General features: G+C 34.3%; 2 protein-coding genes across 3 annotated transcripts; both read right to left on the reverse strand.

The window, feature by feature from the left end:
* Window positions 1-1,021: 1,021 nt before the first annotated feature.
* On the reverse strand, window positions 1,022-16,105 carry LOC145619296 (myosin-1-like). 2 transcript variants are annotated; one of them, XM_081673962.1, is made up of 24 exons: window positions 15,514-16,105; window positions 14,752-15,263; window positions 13,086-13,187; window positions 12,859-13,002; window positions 12,624-12,774; window positions 12,476-12,503; window positions 11,428-11,593; window positions 11,269-11,332; window positions 11,106-11,119; window positions 10,941-11,025; window positions 9,972-10,072; window positions 9,697-9,835; window positions 9,179-9,297; window positions 7,101-7,253; window positions 6,840-6,929; window positions 6,406-6,483; window positions 6,073-6,231; window positions 5,557-5,763; window positions 4,968-5,173; window positions 4,732-4,867; window positions 3,604-3,733; window positions 3,256-3,402; window positions 2,527-2,594; window positions 1,022-2,046 (listed from the first exon to the last, which is right to left on the reverse strand). In XM_081673962.1, exons 2-24 carry the CDS (start codon window positions 15,109-15,111, stop codon window positions 1,381-1,383), a joined length of 3,513 nt encoding a protein of 1,170 aa, XP_081530088.1. In that variant the 5' UTR covers window positions 15,112-15,263; window positions 15,514-16,105; the 3' UTR covers window positions 1,022-1,380. The 2 variants fall into 2 exon arrangements, with proteins under 2 accessions (XP_081530088.1, XP_081530087.1); XM_081673961.1 differs by having other exon boundaries at window positions 14,752-15,302.
* Window positions 16,106-19,967: 3,862 nt separating this feature from the next.
* LOC145620379 (uncharacterized) lies at window positions 19,968-24,268 on the reverse strand. Its single transcript, XM_081675049.1, has 2 exons — window positions 22,996-24,268; window positions 19,968-20,586 (listed from the first exon to the last, which is right to left on the reverse strand). The coding sequence occupies exons 1-2, from the start codon at window positions 24,153-24,155 to the stop codon at window positions 20,580-20,582; spliced, it is 1,167 nt and encodes a 388-aa protein (XP_081531175.1). The 5' UTR covers window positions 24,156-24,268; the 3' UTR covers window positions 19,968-20,579.
* Between the last annotated feature and the right edge of the window lie 256 nt (window positions 24,269-24,524).

The raw sequence follows: 24,524 nt of genomic DNA on the forward strand, positions 1-24,524 counted from the left end.
ATTGAATTAGTAAATATCTTTAGAATGATTAATTTTCTCTTTTACGAAGTAAAATGTTGATTTGGAATAATAAGTTTTAAAAAATAATTTGGAAAAGATTTTGATCAATTTTATTGATGTGGTTGTAATATAATCCCTATTTTTTTTTTTTTTTTTTTAAAAAAATGCATCACCAAGTGATGCGTGGAGTTTAAGAAGAATTATACTTCGTATAATATTGTGAGTGGATGAATAATTTATTATTATAAAAGTAAAATATACACCATGAAAGAGAAAATATGTGAAAAAGTAAATATTTTTTATTATTTAAGTGGGGATCGAAGAGAGAAACGATACTCTGTAAAATAATTTGGGTGGGGTTTAAAGTAGAAGAGAGAAATAATAAAATATAGTATAAAGTTACCAAACATAGAAGCGATGTATTAAAAAAATACCCATAAAAAGAAAGTGATGCATTTTAAAAATAGAGGGATTAATCAACATGTTCTTGAGTCTTGTTTTTAGATTTTCGATCTTCGATTTGGTTATGAAACCTACCTTTTCTGTTTTTTTAAAGATCATTCATTTGCTATTTTAGAAGTTTACAATATCCTAAATATGTATTAAGCCATTAAAATCTTAATTTGAATGAAGAATGTATAGTAAAATAAGGATGTCTGGAGTAGCACCAAAGCCTCTCTTCCTCGCTCGCTCCCTCCCTCCCTCACCTGCTGAACTAAGTGGGAGAGTCGGAGAGGGGCCGGGAATGTTGCCAATGTAGGCATATAGCTTGCTTTGCTGTTCATACAAGGTTTCAGCAAAATTATTCTTTGTTCTTGTATCTCTTTCAGTCACACTTACACTTGGTAAGTTGGTAATGCTTTTCAATTCTGTGCTTTTCAAACGACAAAAGAAAAAAATAGTTTGACAGAATGTAACACAGTAACAGTGTTTATAATGTAATACTTTCAATAGACAGGAAGCAGCTAGCAATGCTATAAACTTCACTACACCAAGCAAATATATACACCAAACAAATATATACACCAAAAAAAACTAGTTACATTTTTGCCATAGAAAATAGTCAGTTGAAACATTCAACTCACTGCTACTAATCCGTCTGGCTGAACACAAAAACCGGTGTCATTGCCTTTTGACTGTAGTTCAGGTTCCATACAAAGAACAATTTTGAAAGAGGAAAAAAAAAGCCGAAAATGATACACATATACCTTAAAATCTATGCTGCACTTCTTTTTTCTTTTTTCTTTTTTTTTTTTTTTGGGAGGGGTAGGATCTATGCTGCACTGTGAACCACTCAATTTCATAATTACATAGGCTTATATAATTTTTGGCATGACAGCCCTCACAGTTCAGTAATCAATCCTGTAACAAACTAAAATTCTAGCCTAACCGTGTGCTGTTCCTTCTAGTCCACCATTTCTTCTTTAATTTGTCATTCACCCTTTCCTCGCTATCAAGCTTATGCAAAATAACTTTGGTTTCCCGCAATCTCGCTCCATAATCCTTCTTCCAGGATTCAAACATCTGTTTAAGCCTTCTCAGTTCTCTGTCAGGATTCAGAGAAGCATCTACTTGACCTGACTTCACCTCCACCAAAAACTTGGCATCATCTCCAAATACTTGTTTTCTCTGCTCAAACTCCTCTGCCAACCTACTAATCACACTCAAACTAGCACTCATCGGCCTAACCCCGTTGCTTTCTTGACTTCTGAAGGTAACATCACCGCCAGTATCACCACTATATTCCCTCTCATCACTTGCATTTACTGATGCATCAGAATGCCTGGCTGAATCATCTACTGCAAGGCTTTTCTTCGCAATAGAAAGGCTTGATTGTAGTGATCTCATCTGTTTCTGCCAAACTTCTTCCATAGACTTCATTTTCAATTCGTACTCAGACCAACGGTTTTCATACTGACGCAACCTCTGATGAAGGATCTCATTCTCTTCTTCTTTTTCTCTAAGGGCTGCCTCAGCCTTTAGGACGCGCCGCTGCAACTCTGCAAGGTAAGAGGCCTTCACCAGAACTTCATCTGATTCATTGCCCTATTTGAAATAATAGACAAATGAATTAATTGGTTTCTTTAAAATGGAGAGTAATAGTTATTCAAATTTATAAGAACTTAAGAAGAATCAAAATTTTGAGGATTGAGTTCATGCAAAACATACTAGCAAAATTGAAACCCAAAAACCCTTAATAGACAAAATTTTGCTAGAGTTGCTACCCAAAATCCTACATTAATAACTAGATTGAAGCAGCTCAAGTTCCTTTTCAAGTTAGGATTGAAATGAAAGTAGAAGGCTTCAATTTGCATGCCCAAAACTAGGCACATAACTCAATGCAAAGAAATTTTACAACCGGCTGGCCATTGGCCCATGCAGAAAACAATTCAGTCATAATGTAACAAACCTAGAAAGAAAAAAAAAATACAAAGGCAAATTGTTACAAGGAGATCATATCAAAACAATCAAATGATCAATCATTTTAATGAACTACAGAAAGTTTCAGGAAGAGTGAGTGATTACCGCTTTGTCACCAAAATTAAGCAAGCCAATATTTCCAGAGCATTTTCTGACTAGCCAGCCACGAATAACTGTAAGATAATTAAGCCAAAGGAGTATAAAGAAAAAGTATTATTATTAAGGATTTCAAAGAGCATAATTCAAAAGTAGCAATTGGCCAAAAAGATATATCTCCATTTTCGTACATTCAGAACAAAAGGATAACCAATGATGATGCAGTAAAGACATTTAAGGTTGAATCTAGGAGTATCACAGAACACCCATCATAGCTTTTGCATATTTGGTAATTATTGCAACACTTTCTTTTGAGGTCCATTTCATCATAACTGCCAACCTTCCATATTTGGTAAGGAACCACTACTATATTATTATTTCTCTCACCTACCAAGTACCAACCTCTTTTTTTTTTTTTTTTTTTTTTTTTTTTTTTTTTATTATTATTTCTCTCGAACTAACAATTGAATATATTTCCAATAACTATACATAGAAGCATATTATAAAATTCCCCCTATAGTCCCTACCCTAAAAATTTCCTTAAAACTTTGTGCAATGCCTGGTATTGCGATTATTATGGAGCGGAGGGAGTACCTTTTTCTTACCATCTGAATTTCCCCTAGCCACCACTCACAGTATAAGGGGAAAAGAAGAGGCATATTGCCTACACTACATGGTCCACTTAAACTATATATTAAAAAAGGCAATCCAATCAGAACCAAAAAGAACTGAATTTACCTGATTGTATCACTATCGATGCATCAGTTGCTTCCAAGAATTGTTTTCTCGTAAACTGACCCTTTATTTGTTTCTGTATAGTTATGGCAGCTCTCTGTCTCCTAAGTAAGACTGCAAATTCCTTCCTGGTTTTCTCACCGCGAATGACTGCCAAACCAATTTAAATAATTTATTCAACAAATTCTGATGCGTTAAACAATTCAAAGTATGTTCTTAAACTCATATTGTCTCATTGTCATCGGCTTTCAAATAGACTCATAAACATAAAATGTGAACAGTGATAACAGAACATCTCTAGTTTTATGCTAATACAGATAGATGACAAATAAGTCCGAGGAGAAAAATTACATGACTGAAGTGTGCAAATTCCTCTTTCAGTTTCTTTCACAAGGCACCGAGCCTTGTACCCTCTGAAACAGCTTTGAACACGTAAAATGCCATGAAGCGTCCGATTTCTTGTGTCTTCAAGCACTCCAATCTGAGCATTAAAAATACTTCTGTTAATATGGTTAACAATCTAAAAACAGGTTAAAAAACTTATGAAGATAAACAATCCTCATGTCTCCCAATTCTTACGCAGGGGGTTTAAGATTTGTTAGGGGGAAAAATGTCTATCAAAAGGCCATCCCTTTCCAAACTACGAGCAATACAGTAAGCAGAATTCTCTACAACCTTGGACATTCATTGTTTCTCATTATATAACTACCGAAAACAAGCCTTACTTTTTGTAAATGGTAATTTGTGACTTCTTTTTTCTTAACGGAATGTTTAGTATAGCATTAAAGAAAACCGTGAGGGCTGAGGTCAGGGTCCTCCTTACCATTTAAAGATAAAATATAAAAAATTACATGGGTAGTCTTTCAATCAATTGACTAAAAAGAAACTACATTTTTTTAATCATGTAGGATAATCTTCTTAAGGATGAAAGTATCATGTAAGATGAACTTCTTAAGGATGAAACTATCATGTTAAATGTCAACTCTGAAATAGACAATTTACTTTAGCCAATTAGCCATTTTCCTTTCTTTATTTAAGTAATACAGGGTACTATAATTACTATTTGAAGGCAAACTGCAAATTTTAACTTTTTCTTTCTATTCTTCACCTTGTAAATAAAATTTTAAGGTCTAACAAGTCAGATTCAAATGAAGAACAGAAAGTTCAGATAATGTACCCGATTCATAAACTAAAGCTAAATTAAAATACGATCTAATTAGAAAAACTAGTGTAGTTCTCAGCCATTGGGAGAAACAGAACATAGCCTTAAATAAATCTAATACACCCACCATCCACTAATACTTGCTCATGTTGAAGGGGGAAATAATGTATACATCATTAACTACAATGCCTCACAAACATTAAAAAGCATCTAGACAAGAAAATTGTAACTAATATTATTGGATGGAAGCAGTAACTATGATGGAGATTAATTTAATTGAAAAACGAACAAAGGGAAAACAAAAAGGGTAATCTTGCCTGTCCTGTTCGGAAGAATAGTTTTGTGTAACCAACTTGATACAAATCAGGTAGGATATTGAACTGATGAAGAATTGCAACTGAAACACTCAACGGATCTTGAGATGCAACACTCTCCAGAAGAAGAAAGCCATACCTAAATCAACAACAAAATGAAAGTTAACAATTATTTGAGAGCTGTAAATGGACAAAATATTGGGAGCTATAAAAATAACTAGAACACAAGAGATCTACACCTTCTGGCAAACTTCTGGTGTGTCATTCGGGTAGGAAAGCCCGACCTTGAAATTCTAACTACTTCAAGGACACCACAACATCTTAGTTGTTGTAGTACTAGTCCTTGTTCGTATATTCCAGGAGACTGCAAGTTGTTTGGTTTAATGCATCGGATAAAATGGGGCGTTGTGCTTTCCAGACGTTGCATTAGCTGGAATAGTTGACCCTAAGTACACCATACATGCAGTTAGAATAGTTGAGCAGCGAAATAGAAGCTTATACTAGCAGTTTTTTTGTTCCCTCTACCCCCAAAATAAAAAGAACAGGTCAATATTGAGAAACAGGCATCTCACTCTTTTTGTCATCATTGCAAGTTCTTAGATGTAAGAAATGAGCATAGTTTGAAATGAAACTACAAAAGAACTTCAACTAAACTTATACACAACCTGCGAAGTTAAAACATCCTTCTGCCCTTCATGGTCAATTAAAGATCAAGGGGCAAGTTACTCAGAACTTGAGTTATATAAGTCTAGTTTGATACTGCAATCAGAGTAATCAACCTTCCCACCAATGCTACATAAATTTATAGCAAAGCCACAGGATATGTACCTTAAATTTTGCTGCGACACTCAATTTTTGCGAATCAGCTCCCCCTGATTTGAACAAAGGACCGACAACAGGCTTTTCTGACTGTACAAGCATGCTTGATGCAAACTTTTGAGGGAGAGAAGTCTTACAAGAAGACAGAAGTTGAACAGAGTCCAAGTGCATCAAATCTCTGTTCTTCTCCAAAAATCCTGTTGTGTCATATGAAACCTGCAAAGTGAAGCAGTATCACACCAATGATATATATCAACAGATAGTTCATAAGTAACAACCTAAGATTCATCCCATCTATTCTTCTGGAAATTTAGAAATATAGTCCTCCCTTCCAATCTTCCATAACAATGAAGAGAGAAATGAGTGATTTTATCACAAATTTGCTTAAGTAAATCATGAATAACTAGAGTATGATTATGACAAAAGGAACAACTTGCTAACATTCAGCATTTTCAAAATACTATCAAAAATTCACAATTGATTGAATAAAGCAAATGAAACTAAAAGAATTTAACTGCTCATTACCTCTCCTGCATAATGAGACACAGTAAAAGCTTTCTCACGCTCTCCTTTGAAACATGAGTTGGACTTCAAATGCTGCTTAAGCTTATTAGCAAAACTAAGGTCTGTGCCATTTGGAAAGGTGGACTCCTCATCAAGCAGAGACAACAGCCCAAGGGGTTTCTGCAAAAAAGATGAGTCATGCTCCAGAAGAATTTACATGAAATACAAAGTACATGAGTTTGTTTCTTGCATAACAAACAGGATATTCAACAGAATGTGTCGTCGGAGTCAAAATTTAGTATTAACAGTCCTTTAAGTGTTTCAGCATCAAATGAGCAGACATATAGATATTACCTTTTCAAACAGATTAAGACAAGCTTGGTTGTCTTCAAATTCAACTTTTGTCCAATCAATTCCATCTTGAATATATTCCTGGATTAAAATCAATAAATAGTCAGGTATAGTAATATTATTGGTATGTATGGATATGTGACATATGCCAAACTTCATTCTCAGAAATCAGATAATTACACAAGTATCATTATCATTACTAACAGCTACAGGTTGATTAATGTACAACAATATCACAGAAAGCCATGACCAACCACCCCATCACACTTTATTCAGAAAATCATCATCCCCTTCAGGGCTTCAATCACATATGGGCATGGTTTAGTGGCATGCAAACTTGGGCAGAAAGGAAGTAATGCCTGCCCTTAAATTTTAATTTTATAGAGATAGTTTCATATAATGAGTTTGGTATATCCAAACTTTCCTCACAAACTAACCTCCTGCTCTAATTTGAACAGATGACGATTGAAGTGCTGCTGCAGTCTCTCATTTGCATAATTGATGCAGAACTGCTCAAAGCTATTTCTCTGAATCAAAATACATAATTAGTATGTAGAAGTTAGTTAAATAAATGAAATTGAAAGTTAAGCGAGAACAACAGAAGCCCAGAGGGAAAGAAAACATAGATGGGAAGATTATGCAAAAACAACAAAAAAATTGGTAATAAAAAAAATAAAAAAAAAATAAAAAAAACATACTTCAAATGATTCAAAACCATATATGTCGAGAATACTGATGGATTTTCCAGTACGCTGTTTTCCAACACCAAGAGACTTGTTGATTTGTTCTACAAGCCAATCAAACAAGCAGGAATAGATAGATTTCGCCAATGCATCACGAGTATCAATTGCCTGAAAAAGAAAGTACAGATCAATCCAAAAATCCAAACTCATTTTACATGCTCTAACAATGTCATTTAGAAAATATTGCAAATTTAAAATGCAAAAAGACACAACTCATTGAATGCCCAGCAGGAACTTAAGATCAGATAAGGGTCAGGCAAAACATGACAAGAAGCGTAATCCCTCATCTAATCTGTTAGACTTAAAACTATTCACCTAATGTACAAATCTGTTTGGTCTCATGCTTAATTCATCACATATAGTCCTTCATGCTTGGCTCTTTTGGTATCTATAGTTTAATCAAACAGCTAGTCTCATGTATTCAGGTCCGAAACTCCAAATCCAGTGGAGACAAATAGTTGGTACCAAACTTCCTATCTTTAGGCAGATACAAACAGAGATGCAACAGATGTAAACCAGTAAAGTTACATAAGCTGTTCAACATTAAATTGCAAAGATTTGGATATAGTTCTGAAAGACATTAATATGTTATAAACATCAAAATTGATCAGCCAAAAATTCACTAATAAGATTCATAAAAATGTTATCCTATATCCAATCAGATTATTATAAATCCCTCCAATCCATGTCATTTTATACTCTTACAATGATGTCTCAATCCTCAAAATTTGAGAGCCCATTTTACTTCATCTACTCGTTAGTATGGATATCATTTACGACAATTAGTGAAGCCACTGTACGATCAAGCTTTCAAACTAAAGTGACATGATCTTACACTTTCAAAGTGAAGTAATTGGTGGTAAAAAAAATGTCAAGTTTCTCTTGTTAAAATGTTGAATGAAATCTCATTTCTTAATACGCATGTCTTGTCAACCCATACATTATATTATGGTGTGAAAGAACTACTTCTTGAATAGACTCATTATAATGAGCCTTGCATCTCAAGATCAAAACCATCTTTTTAAAAAAATAACAATATAAATTTTTCATTATGTCAAGTCAGTAGTCGATAATGCAGGACCAAGGCTTTTTACACCTCATCACCTCATCACAACATAGGCAAGAACTTCATAAAATGAGTCAGGATGATGATATGGTAAGCATGTAATTGGCAGTTAGCTTTGTGTAATATACTAATATGAGTTGGGCACTTGGGCTCGACCTTATGTGGACAAGGATGTTCTTATGACATTAAAAGGAAGGAGTAAGCAATGCGGATGATACTCATGATAGTTCAGTGGCTTGGGCCGGTAACAGAAAAGAAAGAGATCCTAGTTTCTCAGAGAGCAAAGCATAGTTGTTCAAGACTCAAGAGTCAAGTTTTTTCAATTTTCAAACTGTTGTATAGCTGAAGTCAATTTTTATATTACAAGCAGCAGTTGAGTTGAGGGCATTAACTCTAGCTCTCCTTTTTATCTTGGATAATACCCTCTCTATCATCTATCATAAGAAGAAAAAAAAAAGTTGATATGGTACAGTATGTGCCCAATCAGCTTCTTCATAAATTTAGCTTACTGCTCCCGCTAATGTACTTTTTTTAGGCCAATACTTTGACAATCCATTTTAGTATAACAACAGCATGCAAGACAGACCATAGATGGAGCAAAATGTGAGATAAAAGATGGAGTAAGAATGAGAACCAATATAATAGCCAAAGTGTCTGGATTCAGAAAGTTCACTTAAATAGTTAATTTGATTTTGACCTTAATTACAGGAAAGGAATACTTTAATAATTTAGAGACAATATGTGTATAAAAATAATTTATGTTCTTTAGTTTCAGACTATGACTAACTAGATATATCGTAACTCAGTAAGCAATATGCACAACGCAATTCTAATTTCTTGTGAAGTAATCCCTTGCATATTGGAATTTGGATCATATTGTGCGGCCTTGCCTAATTGCCTTAGCACAAGCCTAAGATACCATGGGGTTGTGTTGATGTCAATGTTTTAAAGAAAGAGAATCTTTCACCTGAGATAGCTTCAGCTTCTGAACAATTATGTCATTTCTAACTTTCATTTTTCTTGTAGACAAAGCAAGCTGTAACTCCTTAACTTCACAACCAATCAATTTTGCCACAGTAAGCAGAGCTGGAAAAGGAAGGATAACATAAGTGGAGTTAAAATCACAATCAAAACAAAAATTCTTACAAGCACATTTCGTAAACAATAATTTTAGGTGGTAGGTTTTTTTTCCCCCTGTTCGTAAGGGTGTAAAACAGGTTCTTTATGGGCCAGAAAAGACCCACTCTCTGCATAGTTGTTTTAATTTGTTTTCTTAAATAATTTTCCTTCCAACATTGATTTCTAGAATGGTGCTACTTGTCCAAAAGTGGCAAGATAATTCAATGTATTACCATAATGCGCAGAAAAATTGTATGAATCAAATGCACAGATTATCAATTTCTGGTTCATGTTCTTTCTGGGTTTAAAGATATCTGAAAAAGAAGAGTTTCACAAGCTATGATTGACATTGCAGGACAAGCTTACCTTCATCGGCCACAGGTTCTACATGATTTTCATTGTCAATGATCGTAAAAGAGACATTTCCTAGCCACAAGACTGCAGCAAGCATTGCGAATGCACTCTCTTGGTCATCCTTTGTGACATGAACTACATCCAAAGCTTCCTGAAAATGATGCACATAAATAACAAGAGCAAAGTCCAGGGGCCTATCAACATATTTCGAAACATTCAAAAAGCATCAAAATCACTTTTACAATCAACAGTTGAAAATCATTTTTGAACAAAGAGAAAAAGACTACCGTAACAATACGAAATTGTTCAGCATCATCCACACCCGTAATGGTGTAACTGCTCTGCATCAGGTATTTGTAATCCTCAACTCTCTTCAAATTTAATTGTTCTGTGCGTCAGGAAGAAAAGGATATTACATATATGAGATGTACAACAAATTGATCATAGGAACAGTACATCATGACATTGCAAAACAACAAAATGGTCACAGGTAATGATTTTTTTCAGAAAACAATGATAACTCAGAGGATCTTCATGCAACCAGACGAAAAAGAAATTGGGCGTTCAGAATTTGAAAATGTTGCATACACGTTGAGGGACTTAAACTTTGGGAAGTCCAATAATACAGCAGAGGGCTCAAAGTGAAGGATGCATACTGTCAAACTTACAAATAGCTGATTGAAGCCCATCATATTTAAATAATTCACCGAAGTACAAGTAACCACAAAATTCTATTTCACTCAACTAATTTAAAGATTTGAAAAATCAAACAAAAGAGTAAAATAGATATGAATCATATGGTAGCAACTCACATACATTGACACCTGCGATATGAGTCCAAGATCCTAGAATGGATTATTCATAAATGCACAAGTGACAGGCTTGATCTGAATTAATTTTATTTATTTATTTATTTTTGGTTATTGTTGTAATGAGACACTAAATAGTAAAGTTGACATTTTAGAGGATAAATTTGGCAGACAGTGCCCTACTATTAAGGCTTTGACTATTGATCATGGTAGGTCTTACCTCACCAAATCATAAATAACATATTCACTTCTTATCTGAAACTACTAATCTGAACTGGAACTTGTCTACTCAAATAAACATGTTCCTATATTAATAAAGTATGCAAAACCGGAACACTTCACACAGAAATGCAGAGGAAGTAAAGATCTGTAAAGACTGTTAACAAATAACACCTAAAAAGATCAAAAAAAAAAAAAAGGATGGAAATAGCATAAGGGCAAACATACCTCTAAGTGCAGCTGGAGCTCCAGCACAAAGTTGATAAAATATATGGTACGAACGTTCACCTTTAGCACATTGCACCACTCTGGACTGTTCATAAATGAGATCACATCAGAAACTAGGATTTTTAAGCAAATTAAGGCAAAGTAATCAGCAGAAGATGAGCGAACCTTTTCAAGTAGGACTGCATCCACAAAACAAATTATGTGACGAGAACAAAGGACAAAAGTTAGTATTAGTTGAGTATGAATGTATCAATTAAAATATCATTGAGAGTAAACAAACAAACAACCAGATAAAAAGGAAAATTCACAGAGCTATCATCAAACTTACAAGTTTGGATCTTTGCCCCAGAAATTTTCCCAGTCTCGCTAAAGAGGATCTCAATCAATTTGCCCTGATCCAAGTTAAATGATGTAAATATTGCATGCTCTCAATAGTATACCTGCCCACTAGAAATTTTGAATCCACAAAATTAAAGACATTACTTACAAATCGACTTGAGTTGTCATTTCGTAAAGTCTTAGCATTGCCAAAAGCTTCTAAAATGGGATTTGTTTTTAATATTTCGTACTCTATTCCACTGCCACCTCCTAGTGCAGCTAAATACTGCATAGCTATCTTTGCTGTTTCCGTTTTTCCTGCTCCACTCTCACCACTGCAGAAATATGTAATGAGTTTCAGTAGCAATAAGTTGAGTGCTCTCATCACAACATTTTGTCCATCTTCATTTAAATTCTAAATTTGTCCTTGTTATCTTTTCACTGCAAAAGGATACGACTCTGTTGCTCCACTCAAGAAGCAGACAAATAAAAACTTTACAAGGTGCTTGCCGGTAATTTTGTGAAAAGGAAGTACATAGTCAAATAACTTCAAGCATACCACTCCCTTCGTTCCACCATACATTTCATAGTTGACTTCAAACAACTTTTAAGAATTACTAAAAGTGATAAGTGGATTTTAATGCAAATAGTAGGATAAATGGTGAAAATTGTAAAATATGATAAGGTTAACAAAGAAAGAGAATATATTGGACAATACTAGCTATGATAACTGGGCCTAAACAATGAAATTATGCTGAATTGCTGATCATCTTGCCAAATAATTCAGGACCAATGATGTTGACCAAACTTGAAAATGCTGGAAAAACTGCACATCGCACATGGATTACATGAAACAGAAACTAAATTTTTTGTGGATGAAAAAAAATTAATTGACCTGGTGTAGAGTAGTATGTAAGAACCGTGATAATATGAGCAAAAAGATTAAGAAATACAAATGTGCAATAGAAGAAGGTCAAACAGAAAAGCAGAAACAACTATGAAATGGAAAATCATATCAATGTTTTAGCCCCCATAAAACCATTTTTTGACCTGCTTGCCAACATATAGAAACCTTCAGAAGCTTAAATCACAAGACCTCAACAGTACACAAACATCATTAATAAAAGAGGGAGAAAAAACACTTGATCAGGCAATGCAAAAACTAATCTTGATGCATACGAATTCAAAGAGCACACAAGTGTGAAGAATTCACCCACCTTATGATAATAGACTGATTCACTTCATCTGTCAACCAAAAAAAAAAGAACAGAATGTTAGAGATACATAATATGAGAGCAATTTTTTTTATTAAATGTACTCATCTTACGCACTAGATAGAGGATGTAAAAGGAAAAAGGCAATCACCTCGTTTCATTTCCCGAAGGGCTGTGTCTGCAATCGCATACACATGCGGATTCTGAATGGATTTACGCTGATATGCTTCAATATATTCATTTCCATATAGTTGAACTTTCTTGAAAGGATTGATGGCAACTAACACAGGGCCTGCTTTAGTCTAGCATACAATGAAATAAAAGCTGTGAGGAAAAAGAAAACAAATACATGTGCTTTGCCAACAGTTAACAAGAAAAGGACTCACATAAATCATATCTCTATCATATCTGTATTGAAGATTGTACAGAACTGTTGGTTCACTAAGATAACTTAGTTGCATTAGATCATCCACACCATCAAGGATATCAGGGTTTGCTGGTAATAAGCAATCATTTTGCACCTTTAAAACCTAATGATGGAGGCCAAGAAGAAGATTAATCAACTTGAAAAAAGTAATTTTCAAAGATATTCCATTCTCAGATCATCAATTACCTTTCCTTCTGGTAGAGAAATGATACTTTCTGTTCCCGAAGCAGATATGATCTTTCCAAGCTCCCAGTTCCCATCAGAGTGTTGGTACCAAGCCTGAACATTCTGAAAGGAAAAAGTTCAACAATGAGTACAAAGAAACCTTATCATATGAAAAACCAACAACAAAAACCTGCGACATCATTAGATGATGACTAGCCATAAGCACATAACATAACAATCAGAACAACAAAAACTATTGTTCATGAATATTATATAACAGCTATGTCTCATAACTTGGTTCATGACAAATGGAAAATTCGCTAAAAGTTATTGTAACACAATAAAGACTTATTATTCATTCCTCAAATAATAAAGTAATTATATAGGAACCAAGTAAAATTCTAAATTGTACGGAACTAAAGATAAGTATCTGATAGACTCTAAAGTAGACTAAGTGATACATCAGTAAGGAAACGAATAGTTGATGAAACCAGCACACTACCAAGTGTGAGGAAAGAAATGTAATCCAAAGAAATTTTAACCTCAAAGGTATTGCCCAGACTACATTGTGGTGGCTTGACATTTAGGGTACATTCTTATTAAGCCAGACTAGCCCTGAAACCCTTTTTACAAGAAACCCTTTTTACAAGGTGAACAGAACACACCCTTATTATTTTCAAAGATGTGGCTATGGTAACAATGTACCAGAAATTCAGAACAGCAATGAGTTAGGCTATGTTCAATTCATCTCATCAGATTTTATCTAAATTTATCTCATATGATCTAACTAGATGTGGTCTGATCTGATTTCCTAATATGAATAAACATTACCTTATTTGTACACTAATCCTTGAGGAAAAAAAATATATTATCAAATGGAATGTCAATGAAAGATATTAAGTGATAAGGTAATAAATGGAATGAAAGATATTAAGCGATAAGGTAATAAATGGAGTTCAGGTTTATCTTATACTGAACCCACATAACTGGTACAAAGGGTATTCATAAACTGGATGCATGATATAGCAATCTAGGCTCAGATGATACAAATAAAAAAGAGATTAATTATTTCTACAACTTCCTCTTTTTTTTCTTTTTTTTTTTTTTTTTGAAGAATTTTACCTTTTCATGTTACAAATTTCTTTCCTCCCGCATTTAATTCACAATTGTTCTTCATATGTCAATTTATACTACAAATAATAATCCTTAAGAAGAGGCAATCAGAGGTAACATTCAATATAACAAGCCAAGTGAAAAGCAAATTCGACCAAACAAGAAGTACCCTTCGTAGTTTGTACAGCATTAAAAGGTTAAGCTGATGATGTAATTTGAACTATTTATGTGACAATTAAATATGGACAAAGGGAGTACAACAAAGTGGCTTCTCCATTTAAAGCCTAGAAAGCAATGCTACTATTGACATAAGTGGCACCAATAGCAGGTTTGCAACAATGAGATGACTTATAAGCGTCCTGATCATAAGTTGGAATGCTACCACAAATTACAAAGAACAAGCAATGCATTAATTACCTCAAAGAAATGAAATTAAAAATTAGAAAACATGAATCCAAAGCTAAGCTTCACATTATCAGTAATCACTAAAGTTGATCGGGGAAACTTAAAAAACAAGAACAGTTACTATACAAGACTCATTAAAAGACATGCTATCAAAGAGCAGGCAATATACCTTCTTCTTTGCATAAGAAGCAGTGTCATTCCATTTTGAGTCAGCAATAGACGGGACCGAAGGCATAGGCGAGGAACCAATTTCAGAATCTTCATCCAACACAGGCACAGCCCTCTTCCCATAAGGTGAATCATCATTAAGCTGATCCCCTTGGCCAGCAACATATTCAACCCCCTCTAAGTTATTATAGTCAGAATCACTCCCATTTGATTGCCCCTCCTTCTCAGATGACTCCATCAACCTAATTCCGGCAGGCAACGATTTAATAGAGTTAAAAGAAGGCGGTACCCGGCCCTTGGGCGCCTTCTTACCCGACGAATTCCTCGATCCTGAGGATGAATGAGTCCCAGCAGGTGCCATATTATGCTAAAAGATCAATAATTCCTCAAAAAAGAGCTTGCTTTTTTTCAACAAAGGGACTTTCAATTATCAAACTTTATCAGAAAGGACCCACTTCGATCACTTATCTGGTGAGCACAATAGGGGACCTTCTTCAACCTTTCAGTAGTCTCCTTTAATCAAACCCCACAATTTGTACACAAAATTAATATCTGCAGAAAATTCAATTTCATATAGTTTAACCTCAATTTGACCCACTCTTATACTATATATTATACAACTACCTGTCCCACCAACATAAGATGCAAACACAAGCAATGAGGCATAAATTATACTCCACTATTCCCAAATACCCAGAAAAATTCTTGCAATTCCCAATAAAATTGGATAAACAATTGAATCAAAAAATGATTGCAAACTTACAAATTTGGAGTCTCAAATATTGCCTTGATCAAATACCCACCAAAAATCAACCTCTGTTGGACCAAATTAGAACTAAATCTCTTGAAACAGATCTCAAAATTCACAATCTGACAGTTAACAAATAAAACCTGAGTTTCACCAGCAAAAATTACAGCAATTGCTTCAAAAATTACCCACAAAATCAGGATAATTCTTATACCCAGAAACAAAAATCCAGCAAAAAGCAAAGAACAGTGAAAAAACTAAGTAGATCGTTGAAAATGTAACTTGGGAAATTATATGAAACTAGAAAGAATGAGTTGAAAATGGAGGGAAGAGTAGAGTTGAGGAAATCCAAGGCGTGTAGGATTTAGCAGCTTATTTTGCAATGGTTCTCTTTCTCTCTCCTCTTTCTACTAGTAGTGTTGGATTCAGAGAAATTGTAAATGAAAGAATTTGATTTGAAAAAATTAAAAAAGAAAAAAAGACAGAATTTTTTTACTTGTGTTTTTTTTTCCTGGTATACGTTTCAAATCCGGAGATTCTGAGGTGCGTGTAATTATGCCGGCACCTAAATCAAAAATTCAAATTTCTTCTGTAGGATAGTGGAGGTTATATTTTTCGTAGATACCCTTTTGTTTCTTTCCTGAAATAAATAAAGCATTAATATAGTATTTAATTGATTCGGGTGACCACGAATAGAGTGACTCGTAAGTAATTAAGTCTCGACTTAAAATTTTGAATTTGTTATTTGAAGTGTAACTCTAATGTACTTCGTAATAGAGATTGTCTATTTGATGTAAAAAAAAATGAACTACTTTTGTTATGGACTTATAAAGTAGCAATAATATTATTAGTTGTTAGCGCGGAGTAATCCGTATTTAAAAAGTTGTTGGGTTCGTAATTCATTGGCTTGAATTTTGTATTCAACAAAACTCAAACTACAAATTCAGCTTTTGAGTTGAGTTTGAAGGGAATGATAGTGAAGTAAGATTAAACTAAGTTGAGCATGTTGGTGTTTGACTTAACTTAAGTCCAGACCCTACAAATGGGTACCTTTTTTCCTTAAAAAATTGTTAGAAAATATCTTAATCTTTATACCCTTGGAAATGGCAATAATTAGTTAATAAAGAAATTCTATATACAATCATCTTTCAAAAAAATCTATATACCAAATACTTTTGAAATGAAAGTTTATCCACAAATTATCTTACACGCAATATGGTTTATCTATTACAATAATATATATTCATAAAGCAAAACTTATGCTTTAAAAGTTTGATATTATGAATTTTCATTACTACTCCATCTTTTATCCTCGTTAGAAAAATCCTTTCTTGTTTCATCACTACAACAGATAGATTTTTTTAACAATGTCAATCCTCTATAATTACTTATTAATCACATGGCTATTCTATTGTTCGATCAAATGTATGCAACCAAAAATTATGACAACTCTAACAATTAATAAATTTGATCCCTCCAATCATATGAATCTTTACATAAAATATAAGATTAAATTATACCGTATATATTGGGAATACATTGCAGAGAATTATGAAGAAAAACATTTTAATCAAAGTATGTTTTTTTTTTTTTCTTAATTTTTTATTTTTATTAAGGATTTATTTATTTATATATATCATTTTTTGTGGTTGGTAAGATTTTGGACAAAGCTATTTTTTTTTGGCAATATTGTTATTACCTTTTAAAACCCTAATATTGAGCAATGAGCATCACTCAAACGAAGCTCTATGCATGCACCACACCACACTCTACGGGTACCCCTAGCTAGTTTACAAATCTTTATTTTTTTTTTATGCATGTTGACAAATATGGGTCTCAAAAATAATTTATATGAAGAAAAATATATAAAATAGTCATAAAATGAAATAAATAAAAATGTGGGTGGCTTAAATTGGTAAATCATGGTCAAAACTAGAAGACATTTAAGGGTTGAATGGTGTCTGAAAAGTCCACCACTCCACCTATTACGACTGGTTCATCATGAATATTGATTTTGAACTACGTTGTTTTTTGACAAATTCCATTTAATATAATAGACAACCCAACCCATTTAATGCCTAACATACATTTTCCATGATTGTGATAGCTTATCATATCACTTTTCTGCTCCTAATTTTCTCACTGACAAATGACTTTCAATAGGAGTATTATTATTTATTTGTTAGGAGCATTAAACTACTTATATTTGTACCATAAGGAGTTGCTAAAATAAAAAATAAAAAAATAAAAAATAAAAGTATTGTACCCTAAGGAGTATTATTATTATTTATTTGCTTTTTTTCAAAAAAATAAAAAGATCAATAATATTCCTAATAATTAAAGACTTTAAGTCAGGTTAATATTTGTCGGCGTTCTCAATAATATGTTACAAAATAAGTGCATCACGCTAGATTGATGAATGGATATATTTGTTACCAATTAACTCTGATTATGAATTTTTTGTGAATAAAATTCAAGTCAAAGATAGTAAACAATAGTGAACAAAGAAAATGCACTTAATAAAAAAATTAAAGGAGTATACTCCGTATAATTGTTTGCAAGGTGATGATAATAAGCTTGATATAATCATTATTCATTCAACGATGTACAATTGAATTATGTTACATAGTATAATTGTTTGTTGGGTAGCGTCAATGAAATAGATACGGGGTGTCCCTTACATATCACATGAGCGACGGGACTATGGGGGAGAGGATCGAACCCTGATCACACTGAAGGAAGATTGAAAGATTAACCATCCATCACTCCTTAATCCTCATACAAGAGTTATTTGTGTTCGTTTATCACAAGTAAAAATACCATGTTATTTTGTTAGCTAGCTTAGTTGATAAGATAGATCACCATATTATATAATACCCCTATTGTCTATGTCATTGTCGTTTAGAACTTACTAAACCAAATAAATTAAGCTTGGTTAAGGAAGTTGGTCAAAGACCGACCATAAAAATATGAAATAATTACACCCGGCAAATATGCAGGACAAACATGCTTTGGTTGTCAGTTTACTCAATATTTAAACAAACGTTACGATCTAAACATACATATATAACAAATTAATTTATATTTGGCAAAGAAAATATCTATAAAATTTATTGTGATTATAATAATATGAGTTGTATATTTAAAAAGTAGGATTATGGCCAAATCCACTAAGGTTGATTGTAGAACCCTTTTAGAGTTTAAGGACATGTGATGTGGGGTCTAATTATTTTGCCCTAACCATATCTCATCTTCATGCTTAGTGAAACTGCAAAGTTTCTATCTAACTTTTTTTTTCATTGATCTTACAATATCATACTTTCCGACATCTTTAGTGGTACAATTTTAGCAAGCTTTTACAACTTTTTACAATTCATCATTGTTGAATTCTTGGAAAAGAAAATATATGGAGTATTATTTATACTATCGTTATAATTCTTTCAAAAAAAAAAAAAAAAAAATACTATCGTTATAATAAGTTAGGAAAATAAGACATAGATGTAATTGCTATATATAGTTTGTTTAACCATACTAAATGGTGCGTGATTTTGTTTAAGTTTTCTTGTCGAACCTTGCTAATTTGTTTAAGAAGAGTAGTAAGAACTAGGAAGTGATAAGAGGGTCGCTTGATTTGAATAATGTGAAGTGCCTAGCTTTGACTTGATATCAGTAGACAATTAAACTTATCATGTTGCTCAACCCATATGCAATAGTTTTGTTTGTTGTTTATGATTTAGATTTGTTCACTCTATGCTAAATATGTTAGAATGATTGTGCTTTTGCTCTCTTTGGATGCTCTTAGTATACAGCACTACATCTTAAGGTTAGTTCATGAGTCGAATGCATGGTTCATCAATAGATCTTTGGTTTGATCATAGCCTACACAATAACATTGGACACTCGGTTCATCAATAGACCTTTGGTTTGATCATAGCCAAAATGATAACATTGGACACACGTTAAAGATGTCGTGAGGCATTCGTGTTCTGGCTTTGGCATAGCCAGCAAACATGCTGTAAGGCCATGATGTGCCTTGTGTGTGTGTGCCTTGCAAGCTAGTTCAAGGTCAGGATGTAGCATCTTACATTTCAACATGGGCTCACCTTGAAAACCATGTAAAAAGAGCAACAAAAGGCAAAGCATCAAGTAAGACTAATACATCGGTAGGTAATAGCTTGATATCTATGACCATTGTGAGCCCAAGCCATAGAAAGAACCCTTCAGCAGATTTTTAAATTACTTGCCAAAGTAGCTATGTACTAAAATACTTAATTACATCAACAAAATGAAAAGTTAAACATGAATTACAATATTTACAATAAAATGTCTCCAAATTATGTCAAAGTTTCAACTCAATATATTGATATAATAAAGTTTCTGGCTTCATATATCTTGAAGAATATTAATTATTGCTGGCTCTTTCTCAAATAATCAGGTTTTTGTCTTCATTAATCTTGAAAAACACAAGCTAAGCATCAAGAAAACTCTACCATATATTATCGATTGTCATGTTTATGACGTAATTAATTAAGTAATGTCAAAACTAGACTAGACGAAGGTAGTACAACAAACATACTCCTAACTATAGATGGAAACAAAGGAGCTGTCACCTACAAACATGAGCAGACAATCCATTGTTGCGAACCTTGAGTAGTTGAGTACGGCCACCATGACCAAGAGAAGGCCCCAAAGCCATCTAATGCACGTGCTAGAGGTGCAAGATGACACTTCTTTAAAAATACAAGGAGTGAAAACATTATCCATATAGCTCGGGAACTAGTGTGAAGAAGTGCCAATACTCGAAAGATCCAATGACAAACACTATCACTTATTACCCAACATGTAGTTGTTATTTTACTTTCTGACCTAGCTCACACAGGCATCATCATGCATGTACAAACTACAAAATGTTAGAATAACAGCCAAATTGGATATACTCTGTCTCAAACAACGAAGAGTATATACTTTCGCAGCATTGTTCTCCATTCCAATCAGCTAGTCATTTTTGAGTTAACATTCACACATGTGTGGCAGGCCCTCTGTCTTCTTGGTGAAGGTCTAAATAAAAAAGATGCAACATCTCATTCCCTGAACAAACAAGAAAAACAAAATTTCAGAGCTAGGATATTGTAATATAACCATCACTATACACAGTAGCATTTTAAATTTAAAAATTCCCATGCTGGTTAACTCACAGAAGTGATTATAGACCAGCTAAAAATGAGTTTTTATTTCTTTTTTAAACTAAGCCAAATCACAAAATAGCATGTGGCAGTATCAAGATAGCGATGTGGTAGGAATAACTACAATGAAGTGTCAATCAACATGTATCCAGTATGTTCATCACATAAGTTGACCAGAGGACTTTAGTAGAGCATAAGCTCATCAACTTGAATAATGTTCACAATATTCCTCAAGTAGCCTATTTGTTTCAAGCAGAAGTATTACCTTACAAATAATGCAATACATCAGAACCTTATCAGCAGTTTTACAAGAATGTTGAATATCAGACCTTATCAGCAGTTTTAAGAAAAATGCTACTCGTACTAGTATAACGTTTCTACAAAGAAGGCTCAAAAGTTAAATGGATATATGTGAAATTGGAAACTACTAAGAAGAAATATATGAAGATAGGTAAGATGCTCCTGTCATAGCTCACTATGAAATTCAAGTGCTTCCCTAAAAGTGAAACAGCAAAGCCCACACATGATACAAATAATCATATGTACATTATGAACATCTCTAGAATTTCTTTCAGGGCGAGGATTTCATTGTGGATAGATCCCCTGACCTGAGTTCCTCCTAAGAATACTTTTGATAATGATAAGAGCCACTAGTCTACCCTAAATTCCAGGCTGTAGGATATGGAAGATGAAGTTAGAGCTCAGCTAAAAGGAACTCTTGTCTTCACCAGAAAAATCTGGGCCAAACATTCATGATAACTGTCAAGCACATGAGAAAGGTGCACTTTGCTTGAGCAAGTCGGAACAGCTTGAAATGGACTGCGTTCTATTTGACACCATAACCAATTACAGGCTCCAGCTAAAAAGCACATAATAAGTCACAGACAATGTGACATTAGGAAACAGTCAATATTCCCATCACTCATCAATCAATCTAGATCCAAATTTAAAGATATCTGAAGGCAAAAGAAAACAGTTACATCAAAAGTAGGTTTTGCGTTTATGTTGACAATAGTGATGATCCTATATCTTAATGCATAATGGAAAAATGTCATAATCCAAATCAACAATACATTTTGACAGCATTAACAAATTCTCCCAAAAAAATTCTCAAGTATTGAGATCTACTGTTTAGGGCTAGAATTCATCATCTTTCATAAGCATCTAACCCTGATTAACATACTTATTACATAATACATACTCTAAAGTTCTATACCTTTAACCGAGGCTCCCACTTGACACCAAGGGGAATGGGCTTTAAATTACCCATTGCAATTACAAAGAGGCCCTATTGGACTTCACCCCTAATATTGCAAAGAGGGAATTGCACCCAAACTATTCCTGCCCATCCTTCCAAAAACAAATGACAAGTAAAGACACTATCCATTTGTTTGACATGAGCTACTGAATATATTATCGATCACTTTGGCAATTGTCCTGTGTATGAGTATGACCATGGCCCTCCAAAGTACATTTCCAAGTTCTAAATATTTACCAACACTTACTGAAGATGATTAGTTTCAAATATAAAACAAATGTAATTTCCATCCAAAGAATCATTTTCCATTTATCAAGTCATCATCATCCTTGCTCTAGATGAGAATTTGCCTATTAACCAACAACCTAATTTCCAACCAAGCAGATCAAGGTAAAGTAAAATGTACACAGCACTTCCTCCATTCTAACCAACATCAGCATAGCTTCAAATTTTCAACAGATCATCATAAATTTGTCTTTGAAGAGTAAAGAATAATAGAGTGGCTTTTGGAAATCCCAATACTGCATCAATGAGTCAATCGACCAAATCTTCAGTTCCTAAAGCATCCCACTTAAGTAGATTGCCAAATTCCAATTTATAATGATAGCAAGTTGATGCAAGTCAACATCTCACACCCACAATTGATATGACCCTAGTTGTCTATATTTCCAACTTTAAAGCCCAAACTGCATTATGTGCCATACTCAAAGACTAAACTCCATTAGAAACTATTGATACGACTCAGAAGCCCAAACGTGTCGCATATATAATCCTACCAACCATCGACAGGGACTCTTATTTATTATTTCCAAAAGACTACATAAACCATACAATAAAACTAGGCACAAGCTTAGGTAAACCAAATTTCCTCAGCCACTAAAGCTAAACACATATGATTAATAAGTAATACCACAAATTGTATATACATAGACACATTCGCGTAATACTGATACTAGAATAGCTTCGGTGGCTAAATATATAAATGTGATCAAAATTCGGAAATGAAACATTCTCAGAGAAATTAAAGACTAGGGGAGAAAGGAAAGGTCATCATACCACGGAATGATGGAACCGAAGAGAAAATGCTGAACAATAGGCACCTTCTCGAGGACCTCAGCACGATACATCTTAAGCATACCACTATTAACCTTATTCCAATTAGGCACCCCACTAATATCATCCAACATAGGAGAGTGTTCAGCAAAAGGCCCCTTCTTAACCTTCTTAATAAAAGCAATACAAGAAAGGTACAAATACTCCTTTGAGAAATTCTCAAGAATATCATCATTATGTATCGATTTCGGCTTCATGTACTTATGATCAATCAACTGAGCAGACCCAAACACAAATGGCAAGAAATGATAATCATCAAGACCCCAAACACCATGAGAACCAGCAGGTTCAAGACAATAAACAAGCTGCAATTTCCTCATCAAATCCAAATACTTAACAAAAACCCTAGAAACAACAGCCTGATAATCCTCCTCATGAATCAACCCTAATCTAGCCAAGCAAAACAACCAAGCAGCAAAATTCGTTTCATGCCCAGTTCCATAATCAATCCTCGAAGCATTACCAAAGCTATCAAGCCAATAAGGAACAAGCTCAATAACAGAATCCCTAATCTCAGGTTGATCAGATTGTTGCAGAATATCAAGCATAAACTTCTGGGAATTCTCAGTCATTCGTTGATGCCAAACCCTAAAAGCAGGATTCCCATATCTGGCAGATTGCAGAGCAGGAGGAATCTCATCAACCCACGAGCTCAAAGCGTCGAAAACGGCGATAATTTTGAAAAGGGTATCTGAAACAGGGCAAGGATCGGAGATCTTGTGACCACGAATGGAGTGAGAGAGAAAAGCGACGAAAGAGAGGAAGGATTTGCCGGAGAAGGAGTCGACGAAGTGGGAAGCGTCGGAAGGAGAAGTGATGCGTTTGATGGGGGTGGTGAAGTGGAAAGGAGGAGAGAGAGGGGGGACAGGGTGGGGTTGAGGGACTGGAGTTAGGATGATGGATTGTTGGGTTTTGGCGGCGGTGTTGGGAGGGAGGTTGACGGCGGGGAGGCGGATTGGGATGTAGGAAGGTGGAGAGGATGAGTCGGGTGGTGGTGGGAGGTTGGTGGGTGCGCCGCATTTGAAGCATTGTGGGGTTGGGAGGGAGGTTGCGGTAAGTTGTGCGGTGGTGTTGGTGGTGCAGTGGTGAGGAGGTGGTTCCATGGTGGTTGGAGGAGAGAGATATTAAGAAGAGGAGGTTTGTTTGGGATTTTGCATCAATTTTTGGGGAGGAATGAAGAGAAAAAAAAAAAGGAGGGAGGACTGAAATGGCCCTACCATGGTCGGAGGGATGGCATTTACAAATGGTTGTATGTGGGCCCCTCACATATAATCATTGTTACTTTGTTAGCAGCAATTGGTTTGTATTGTGGGCCCACTTTCCCCATCTTGTTTCCTCCTATTTTTCCCCTCTTATTTTATTCCTCCCTTTTGACGTGGCATACATACAACGGTATTAAATAAAATAATTCCCTTGATTCAATTCCACCAAAATTCATGCATCAAGTGCATAACATCATTAAATTAACACAC

The sequence above is a fragment of the Chenopodium album genome, chromosome 27 (genome assembly GCF_948465745.1).
Source record: "Chenopodium album chromosome 27, dcCheAlbu1.1, whole genome shotgun sequence".
Lineage (NCBI taxonomy): Eukaryota > Viridiplantae > Streptophyta > Magnoliopsida > Caryophyllales > Amaranthaceae > Chenopodium > Chenopodium album.

Bases quoted from the DNA above. Each gene is read 5' to 3' on its own strand.
- LOC145619296 (XM_081673962.1), bottom strand. From the start codon at position 15,111: ATGGCACCTGCTGGGACTCATTCATCCTCAGGATCGAGGAATTCGTCG. The intron at 13,188-14,751 runs GTATATTGCCTG...TTTTCCTTTCAG, and splicing joins CTTCTTATGCAAAGAAGAAG to AATGTTCAGGCTTGGTACCA. The intron at 11,333-11,427 runs GTAAGTAATGTC...AACTTGGATCAG, and splicing joins ATGACAACTCAAGTCGATTT to GGCAAATTGATTGAGATCCT.
- LOC145620379 (XM_081675049.1), bottom strand. From the start codon at position 24,155: ATGGAACCACCTCCTCACCACTGCACCACCAACACCACCGCACAACTT.